Genomic DNA, 10,295 nt, shown 5'->3' on the forward strand with positions numbered 1-10,295 from the left:
CTTAATAATGAATTGCATGTGCATTATGGTTGTTTGACACAAATGCATTAGGAAATGCTTAAACATGTAATATCAAGTTACCATTATTTGCTGTAAAAGAGGTTCCTTAAAATCCTCCAATATCTAAGTAGGATCTTTACAAAATCCTTTTTCTTGCCTTAAAGGTTCAATGAAAGTATATTTATAGCCATCGTCCTTTTTCATAGGTTAACTTAAAAATGAGTCACGTACATGTTATGGATGTATGTATTGAGAGATATTCACTATTTGACATTTCAAACAAAAGGATCTTTCATTGATTCCAAAGTAGTCAAGATTACATATCATCCACCATTCTTGAATTAGATCGATAACAACATTCAACTTGTTCATATTTCTCATTGGCTTCATTTAAAAAGGTGATCAGACATTGCCCGTATCCACTAGTTAGGGTAACTTTTTATTGTAGAGCTTTTGGTTTTACAATAATTTCTCTCGCCTTCCTTACTACCTTGCGAATTTGAATAGTTAAGTGATCTATATACATTTGCCTCATTGAGCTTTCCAATTCATGTAGGCATCCATCTCCAAATCGCACATGTACCGCCAACCTAATTCTTTCTCTTGCCATTCATTCTGCATTACTGTGATATGATTCTTATATTCTTGCAGCTGTTGCTCTAACCCTTTGACTACGTACTTGGTAAAGTGTATCCTTCTTTCCTTGCATTTCTAGACATTTCCTCGTCCCTCTTCAATTCTGTCTTCAGTTTTTCTTTCTCTTCGGCTTTCTAGCAACCTAGCCGTATTGGTTGAAAACAAATTCTCCCAATTTTGTTGTTCTTCGGCAAGCTGAGTAGCTTTTTGTTTGTTTTTTTGTAGCTTTGCGTTTCCAAAACTGTATCCATTCTCAAAGCTCATTAGTCTCTTTTTGCTGTCTGGTATCAGGTCTGATCTTTCTGTCCTCCAACTAACCCTTTAACCTCTTGTTTTCCTCATGCAATTCTTTTAAGGTCACCCCGAATCACATCTTTATCTTTTGCGAGATTTTACAATTGGCTTTCCTGTACAATGGTTCCATATTTCAATTGTTCCAATTCTTTTTGGAGTCTTAGATTTTCCTTCCGCTTCCTTTCTTTGTCTGCCCCAAAGTCAAGTCTCGCAAGTTCAATCTTTGATGGTGGTACGTTTGCCCATTGATCAACTATTTGAGCAAAACCATCATCTGGAGGGAGTACTACATCATTAACCTGTTTTACTTTTCATACCAAGTATCTCCAGGTTATGTCATCAGTATACCTTCCCAACTAAAACCGATTGGTTTGCCCCCATGCTTTGGTAATATCACGCACTCTACTTACGTAATTATGTCACGAGTTGAGTTCAAGACTCTTCTTTAAATTCGTGACAATTAATTTTTTTCATAGTAATTAACTGGTCTTATGAATTTTATTGGGCTAAAAGTTGCTTGAAAAGTAAAAGTAAAAAAGAAAAAAAAAATTTTGAATTAAAATTTAATAATCATTTAAATTTTATTTTTTTTAATTAATCAAATCTTCAAATATTTATTTTTATCTATTGAATCTTTGTCAAAGGAAAATTGATAAACTATTTTTATTCAATCAAAGATTTAATTGAATGAAAATAAATGTTTAAAGATTTAATTGATTCGAAATAAAAAATTTAAAATTTATTAATTACAATAAAACATTAAGGACTTCAACGATTTTTTGAATTTTTATTCCAAGATGTTTTTGACCCTTATGGCAAAAGTAAATCGCTTCTGGCCATTATTTTTTGGGAATTGCTTGAAAGCAAACATCAAGATATTCGGAAAGCAAAGCGCACTGTTTGGTCAAGTCTAATTTAATTTTTTAGGGGAAGGCTAATTGACATGTACCCCTAAATGTATGTTCTGATGCAAGTTCATCCTTGTTATTCTTGCTAAGAATGCTACATTTTTGTAATTGAGACTTTCAAGGATTTGAATCCTAGTCACTAGAATTAAAAGTTCAACATTTTATCAATAGATCACACCATTGTTCATTGGAATGCTACATTTTCAAGAACTAACCTTTACATGATGAATATCCTGTTAGTACCTAGAGTTTATGTAAAATTATGTGAGCACCATGCTGAGGACGAAGAATAAAAATAGAGCAAGGAGAGTGAGCATAAGAAGGGGAAAGCTCAAACCAGAATTGTCTCAGGATCATTGCAAGCGCCATTTTTGCTTCCATCAGAGCAAAGTTCTGTCCAATGCAGATTCTAGGACCCCATCCGAAGGGGAAAAATGCAACTTGATTCTTTGCCGATTTCGAAACCCCTTCTGAGAACCTGTCAGGTCTAAATTCATGTGCATCATCTCCCCAAAGTTCTTGATCATGGTGAATGAGGAGGATTGGAAGTGAAATTTCTGCTCCAGCTGGTAACAACAATTTTTCAAGTTTTATTTCTTTAGGAACGGAACGTGCTAGAGCAACGACTGGAGGGTACAGCCTAAGAACCTCGTACAAGATCATTGTTACCTGTAGCATTGAAGATATTATAAAAATGTGACAAGTAACTTAGAAAAGCTGGCTTCTAATTGGTCTGATTTTCCGTTTCCAAGAATGAAGCTGACTATACTCGCAGTTGCAGTACCAGTTAAATTATTATAACTCAAACTTTATGGAGTTTTGCTATTTTTGAGTAGTCGACCTCACCGCAGGACCTTGAGAGTAATACAAAGAAGCATTTTCAATTAGAAAACTAAATTTGGTTGAAGAATTCACTACCCAAAATAACAACATGATCTTATTCCAACCATATGGGAATACTGATTTACTAATCAAACAGCTAAATAAAGAAATGATGTGTTAATCCTAGTCCTAGGTGCGGGTAATGTTGCTTTCAACTAAGTTAAGGTTTCGAATTACATCCCAGATATATGAAAATGAAATATGGAGCAACCGCATGGTCTGATGGTCTGTTGGTAGAGTATTAAACTCTTAGTTCTAATAATCAGGATTCAAATCTTGATGACCTCAAATGCAAATATATATATATATATATATATATATTATATGGAGCAATACAGGTAGAGAATTTAGAAAGACAGGGTTCATATAACAATTTCAAGGACAGGATACTTACAACTTTCAAACGATTCAGGCCATCAGAATCTGGTTTACTGTCACCAAAAACTTGCAGAACCTCTTCTCTAGCCTTTGACTGCCAAGTTGGATACCTTGCCAGCAAAATCATTGTCCAAACCAGTAAAACTGAGGTGGTCTCTTGGCCAGCAAAGTAGAACAGCTTGCACTCCTCAATCACATCTTCAATACTCATTCCCATATTCTTGTGATCTCCATGTGCTTCAATTTCTTTAATGTTGGATTCTACAAGTAAGCCTAATAAGTCATCATTACTAACTTCACCGGCTTTAATTGCCTTCCTTCTCTCTCTTCTTTATCATTTCCTTAAGTGAGTCTTTTATATCTCTGTAAATCACCTTTATCTTCCTGTTTGTCTTAGTTGGTAAAAACCTTTAGGCAAACAAATATAAGATATAGCTTTTAGCACATAAATATATCTATGCCCGAAAATAATCTTAAACCAAAGATTTCAGCTATGCTTGAAATTAGAATAATTTATCACAATAATTTATTGAAAACAGCTTTGTGGGAAAATACTTAGTTAGAGTTGGTTTTAATCTTGTTATCTATATATTTATATTTGAATTTCTAAAATTAAGCATTTGTATCCCTAGAATTAAGGACAAAAAACTAGGATAGACAATCCCTCAATTATATGATCGGTTTTAGGAAGATTTAGTTTCCTAATTTACCATCTAATTAGTTGTAAACTTAAAGTACTTGTATAATTCTTAAGAGAAGTTTTTTAATATACATTCAGTTTTACTCTTAATTTTTCATACAATTTTATTTTTTAGCTTTTCCACATGATATCAAAGCTTTAGGCTCTTTTCAAGAAGCAAAATTTTTAGCCTTCATTGCTGACTTTTATTTTAAGCCTTCATTGCCAAATCCTATTAAAGCTTTCATAGCCATCTTATTTTTCTTTTATTTAGCCTTCATTACTAAGAGTCATTTCTGATTATATCTTAATTGTTAAGACTTGTTTAAATTCAAAGAAAGATAACAACATCAAAGATAACAAAATTTGTTATTGCTACCACTCGATTTGAGGAAATGTTAACTAATAAAACCACTGGAGTACTACAGAAATCTCAGGAACAAGGTAATTAGACAAAAAAGAGATTCAGAATTGTGAGGCCTATTTAAAACCCTTAAAAACCCTACTGGGGTATGTTTCTTGGGTAAGGGCTCTAGTTTAAGTAAAGTCTTTGATTCTCATGGATTAAATGTCTCGGTTATACCTATTATGAATTCTTGGCTCATTGACTCAGGAACCATAGACCACATGACACATTTCTCACAGAAGTTTAGTACATATACCCTATGTTCTAGTCATAAAAAAATTGTTGTTGCAGATGGTTCCCTTACTACAATGGCAGAATTAGGAGATATTCAAATTAATCCCTTGTTTATTCTTAAAATTTTTTTTTATGTTTCTCGATTTTCTACTAATATGATATCCATACAAAAACTTATTATAGACATGAACTGCAAAGTGACTTTTTATCCTTCCTATTGTGAATTTCATGACCAAAATTTGGTGAAGAAGATTGGACTTGCTAAAGAAAAGGATGGACTATACTATCTTCATACATTAAACAACACAAGTAATATTCAGAATAATTTACCTTTGTAATTTTTTTTTGAAAAATCTCTCAATAAAGACAAAATTTAGTTTTATCATTTTAGTTTTAGACATCCTTTTTTTTGAAATTTTGAAAAACATATTTCCTTCTTTGATTAAAGGATTAAATGTTGAAAAATATCATTGTGATGTTTGTGAACTTGCAAAGCATAGATGTGTTTTTTTTAATTAGTAACAAAAGAAGTTCTACCCTTTTTTACTTGATTTATGGTGACATATGGGGTCCTTCTACAATTTCTAATATTTCTGATGCAAGGTGGTTTATTTTCCTCATAAATGATTGAACCAGGGTCTTTGGGATATTTTTACTTAAATCCAAATCAAATGTGAATAGTGTGTTTTTAAGCTTCCAAAACATGATTCAAAATCAATTTGGAATGAAAATCAAGAGATTTAAGTTTGATAATGCAAGAGACTATTTCAACCAGAGTCTATTTACCTATTTCAAAAAAGAAGGGATTATCCATGAGCCAACTTGTGTTAATACTCTACAGTAAAATTGAGTGGTCATTTATTAGCCACAACTTGAGTCTTACTTTTTCAAGCAAACGTACTCAAATCTTACCGGGAGGAAGCTATTCTTACTATCGCACATATTATAAATAAATTACCTTTAAGGGTTTTGGGATTTAAAACTCCTATGAAACTACTCTCACAATTTTATCCCAACTTTAATACCACAAACAACCTCACACCTAAGATATTTGGTTGCACATCATTTGTTTATGTTCATAGTCATAACAGGAGGAAGTTGGATCCTAGAGTAGTTAAGTGTATTTTTGTGAGGTATTCATCAATTCAAAAATGGTATAAGTGCTATCATCCTCTTACCAAAAAATTTTGTGTCTACAAATGTTACTTTTGAAAAAAGTAAATAATTTTTTACTCAACCTTATCTGGAAGAGGAAACTTCATTCATGGAAGATAAGGACAAAGACTTTTTTTTTGCTTCTTTTGTCTTCCTCATCAACATTTTCACTCATTAATTCTTTTGAGTCTAAACTTGTTTCCTCCTCAATATTTTCACTCATTAATTCTTTTGAGTCTAAACATATTTCTTCTAAATCCAAGCCAAACACTAAATTTGAGTCTGAACCCATTCCAAACAAGGAGTTGTAACAAAGGATAATATTGCTATTGATTCTATGAAGGAATTACATGTGTACTCAAGAAGGAAACTTCCAACTCCTAAACTGGTGCAAGTCTAAGAATCTAATCCTAACTCTGAAAAAGAGGTGACTGCAGTCTTTGACTCTATTTCTCAAAATGAGCATGAATCTCCTAAAACTAAAACTAGTAATTATGATTTACCTATTGCTATTAGGATATGAACCAGAGAATGTACTAAGTATCCACTATACCCAATCTCTAATTTTGTGTCATTTAAAAAATTCTTACCATCCCACAAAAATTTACTTGTGAGCGTAAACACTATTTCTATTCCAACTACATTATCCAAGGCATTATCTAGTGAGAAATGGAGGCAAGCCATGTAAATATAAATGGAGGTCTTAGAGAAAAATAAGACATGGAAGCTGGTAGAGTTGCCTAAAGAAAAATATCTAGTTGAGCGTAAATGGGTTTTTACTGTAAAATACAAGGTGGATGATACTATTGAAAGGCATAAGGCTAGATTGGTGGCTAAGGACTACACTCAAACTTATGAAGTGGATTATCAGGAAACTTTTGCTCCAGTTACCAAGATAAATACAGTTAAGATTTTGTTATCTTTTGCTACAAATTATAATTGGTAGCTTTAACAATTTGATGTAAAGAATACTTTTCTACATGGTGATTTGGAAGAAAAAATATATATGAAGGTTCCATCGAGATTTGGAGGTTATCTATAAGCAAACAAAGTATGTGAGTCGAAAAAAGCTTTATATGGCCTTACACAGTCTCCTAGGGCTTGGTTCGAGAGATTTGCCAAAGTGATGCTAGCAATGAGATAAAAACAGAGTCAAAAAAATCACACACTGTTTATCAAGCACTTGGATTTAGGGAAAGTTATAGTTCTATTAATGTATGTTGATGATATAATTGTAACCGAAGATGATAAAAAAGAGAGAGAATCATTAAAATAATGTTTGGTTAGAGAATTTGAGATAAAAAAAGTTAGGGAGATTAAAATACTTCCTAGGAATTGAAGTAGCTTACTCACGACATGGTATTTTCATCTTACTACAGAAATATGTGATGAATCTTTTGAAGGAAATTAGGAAGCTTGCATGTAAACTTGCAAATACCCTTATAGATACTAATCATAAACTTGGAGAAACTAATGAAGATATTGTTATAGATAGAGAGATGTACTAAAGATTAGTTGCAAGACTCATTTATCTCTCATATACTAGGCCTGATATAGCATATGTTGTGTGTGTGATAAATCAATTTATGCATAGTCTTAAAGAAGTGCACCTACAGGCTGTCTACTGTGTATTACATTATTTGAAGGCCAATCTTGGGAGAAGTATCTTCCTCCAAAGAAATTCGAGGCTAGTTTTAGAAGCATATACAAATACGGATTATGCAGATTTAATAACTAATAGAAGATCCACCTTGGGCTACTGCACTTTCCTAGATGGTAATCTTGTGCCTTGAAGGAGTAAAAACCAGAATGTGATGGCAAGATCAAGTGCTAAAGCAAAGTTTAAAGCAATAGCTCAAGAAATTTGTGAACTACTATGGTTAAAAATTATCTTAGAAGACTTGAAGATCAAGTGGGATAGACCAAGGAGACTCTACTGTGATAACAAGTTTGCAATAAGCATTGCATGTAATCCTGTGCAACATGACAAAACAAAACACATTGAAGTAAACCGACATTTCAAAAAGAAGAAACTAGACAATGGGTTGATTTGTACACCGTATGTATAAGCCAAGGATCAACTTGCAGAAGTGTTGACTAAAGGTCTCAGTAGTGTAACATTTTAGGAAATTATCTCCAAGCTAGGAATGAAAAACACCTATTCACCAACTTGAGAGAGAGTGTGGGAAAACACTTAGTTATAATTGGTTGTAATCTTATATATTTATATTTAAATCCCTAAAATTAAGTATTTGCATCCCTAGAATTAAGGACAAAAAATTAGGATTGATAGTCCCTCAAGCATGGGATCAATTTTAGGAAGATTTAGTTTTATAATTTACCCTCTAATTAGTTGTATATAAAACCTAAGGTGTTTGTATAATTCTTAAGAAAAGTTTTTCAATTTTACTCTTAATTTTTCACACAGTTTTATTTGTTAACTTTTCCACAAGCTTAAATCCATATGCTTTTGAGTGAAAAAAACTAAAGGGGAAAAATAGAAACAAAAACGAATCTTGGATAACTTATTTCTTGAACTTGAAAGTAACTAATTTTACCTCCATCCTGGAATATAAACTGACTGTACTACTTTCATTGTAAGATTGGTTTGCTCCTCTAGTAGTTGGAAAATTCGTCTTCCTTCTTCGTAGTTGCTCCCAAATGCTGCTCGGGAAATCACATCTCTTGTCAAATTTACAAGAAAAGGCCACACATCTAACTCGCTAGATCCCTCTACAAACACCATCTGCTCCCATTTGCTGATCATCTCAATACAACTTTGATAAAATGCAGGTAACATATTCTGCAATAATTTCCAAGTGAGGAAAAGAATATATAGTTGGAACTATTTCAAGCAAAGAGATATACATAACTTATTGCTTTCACTGCAATAAGTTAATTTGGTGCAGGTAACCATAATATCTCGGTGTTTCTCCACTATTACTACATTTTCTAGGTGTTCCCATAAAGGCTTCATCACCAGCCACAACACTCGAACAAACCAACCAAGGATTAATGAGTCCTGCTCTTATTCAGTTGCAATAGTACCTTACTCCTCATTAAGGACTCTCTGCAAAAACATGATCAAAGAGAATTTTTTCCTCCCCACTCAGTTTTACACAACTTCTCATTTAATTTACTCTGCATTCTTCTCTTTAAAAACTCCAACATGAACTGTGTAGGAGTGGGGTCAAGTAAATGTTATTGGATCCATAAATAATTGGTCAAACTAACATAAAATGTATAAAAAATCTGCATCAAATTAACGCAAGATCTGCAGATCAAATTTTTATATTCTTTACACTAACACCATAACAATTAGAACTTAAAGTTTTATTCTGCAGGTCTTGAATCCAAATCCTAAGAGAGTGAGATGTGAATTATATATGGAATTTGAAAACATAACCTTTTTGTTTAATTCAAAATCCTTACATAGTAAAATTGAATCCTTACATACTAAGAGATAATGATAATAATAACAAACAGAAGTTATTAAGGCAAGCAAATTGATAAAAAAATGAAAAATGAAAATAAATAAAGCATATACCTTCAACTTATCTTGATGAAATGCAGGGTTAATAATCTTTCTATGCTTAGCCCACTTGTCTTGGTCGAGATTTACAAGCCCACTTATAAGTAAGTTGAAAAGTGGGTTGGTATGCGACTTCTGAAAGTCATTGAATTTGGTAAGTATCTCTCTTACCTCTTCAGGATCCATAACTATCACCCTTGGTCTCGGACCAATCCACCAAAAGGAATTCTTGCCTGCAATTTCCCCAACAAATTGCAGAAAAATTAGGAAAAAACAACAATCTGATATCATGGAGTTGGTCAATGTAAACCATATAAGCTTTGACAAACCATAATTCTTGACAGTTTGACAAAGGAAAGGAGAAACATATTGGGCAATATCATCACCGAGGGCCATAGGTGTGGCTTTTGCTTGTGTGCTCATGGTGAAGAGCTTTTTGATGTCTCCAGAAAAAAACCTGTAAGAATTTCCTGTTAGACCCTGTTGCCTCAAGCACTTTTCCAGCCTCTTTGGCTTCAGCCACACCCAGTTTAAAATTCTCCATCCCCATATCATCAATACCCCGACAAGAAGGAAAGAAAGAAAAGCTCTAATTATAACAAGGGAATTTTCCATGTTTCTTGATTGAGAAAAGTTTGCAGAGTAAATTGAGGTGTTTATGCAAGAGCAGCAGATAAAGACACCAACTCTGGTGGAGAAAAAAATGTGAATGGAAAGAAAAATCTTTGTTTGTATATTATTTTATTTTTGAAAATTAAAATATTTGATGGGAGAATTACAAAGTTTGGTTGGGAACAAAATATTTATTAGTTTCCACTATGAAAAAAATTATTTAATAGAAAAGAAATATCAAGTTACAAAATTAGTGATTGCAAAATTGCTTTTAACCCTTATCCTCATAACTAACAAGTTTATTGGGTTTTGGCATTTTCATGTATGCTTTTAATATATATATATATATATATATATATATATATATCTTACCACACGTATATGTACAATAAGATTAGCTTATATGTACAACTTTTATTTATTATTTTTTTTGAAAAAGCAAATTAAATTTCTATAAAAGTCTAAAAAATCATTTTGCATGTAATTTAATCTCATACTTGGGTTAGTTTTTAGGGTTTAAAAATCTTATATTTAAAAGAGTTTATATTTGTTACACTATTAGTGAATTAGATAATAATA

At 32.3% G+C, this 10,295-nt stretch overlaps 1 protein-coding gene across 7 annotated transcripts; it reads right to left on the reverse strand.

Moving 5' to 3' along the window:
• Positions 1–1,978: 1,978 nt before the first annotated feature.
• Positions 1,979–9,867, reverse strand: LOC111298877 (cytochrome P450 72A397-like). Of its 7 annotated transcripts, none has more exons than XR_016329555.1 (5): positions 9,434–9,850; positions 9,120–9,337; positions 8,131–8,375; positions 3,115–3,371; positions 1,979–2,507 (listed from the first exon to the last, which is right to left on the reverse strand). XR_016329555.1 is itself a non-coding variant. In XM_089746910.1 (4 exons), exons 1-4 carry the CDS (start codon positions 9,717–9,719, stop codon positions 2,504–2,506), a joined length of 753 nt encoding a protein of 250 aa, XP_089603036.1. In that variant the 5' UTR covers positions 9,720–9,849; the 3' UTR covers positions 2,368–2,503. The 7 variants fall into 7 exon arrangements, 4 of the variants coding, with proteins under 4 accessions (XP_089603034.1, XP_089603037.1, XP_089603038.1 ...); XR_016329556.1 differs by having other exon boundaries at positions 3,115–3,359; positions 9,434–9,849; XR_016329557.1 differs by lacking the exon at positions 8,131–8,375 and having other exon boundaries at positions 3,115–3,506; positions 9,434–9,867.
• Between the last annotated feature and the right edge of the window lie 428 nt (positions 9,868–10,295).

Source organism: Durio zibethinus, chromosome 18 (assembly GCF_047325235.1).
Source record: "Durio zibethinus cultivar Kanyao isolate XHJ-2024 chromosome 18, ASM4732523v1, whole genome shotgun sequence".
Classification (NCBI taxonomy): Eukaryota; Viridiplantae; Streptophyta; class Magnoliopsida; order Malvales; family Malvaceae; genus Durio; species Durio zibethinus.

Excerpts from the sequence above, each read along its gene's own strand:
- LOC111298877 (XM_089746908.1), bottom strand. The coding sequence starts at position 9,719 with ATGGAAAATTCCCTTGTTATAATTAGAGCTTTTCTTTCTTTCCTTCTT. Across the intron at positions 9,338-9,433 it reads TCAAACTGTCAAGAATTATG|GCAAGAATTCCTTTTGGTGG; the intron begins GTTTGTCAAAGC and ends GGGAAATTGCAG. Across the intron at positions 2,508-9,119 it reads TTCATCAAGATAAGTTGAAG|GTAACAATGATCTTGTACGA; the intron begins GTATATGCTTTA and ends TCAATGCTACAG.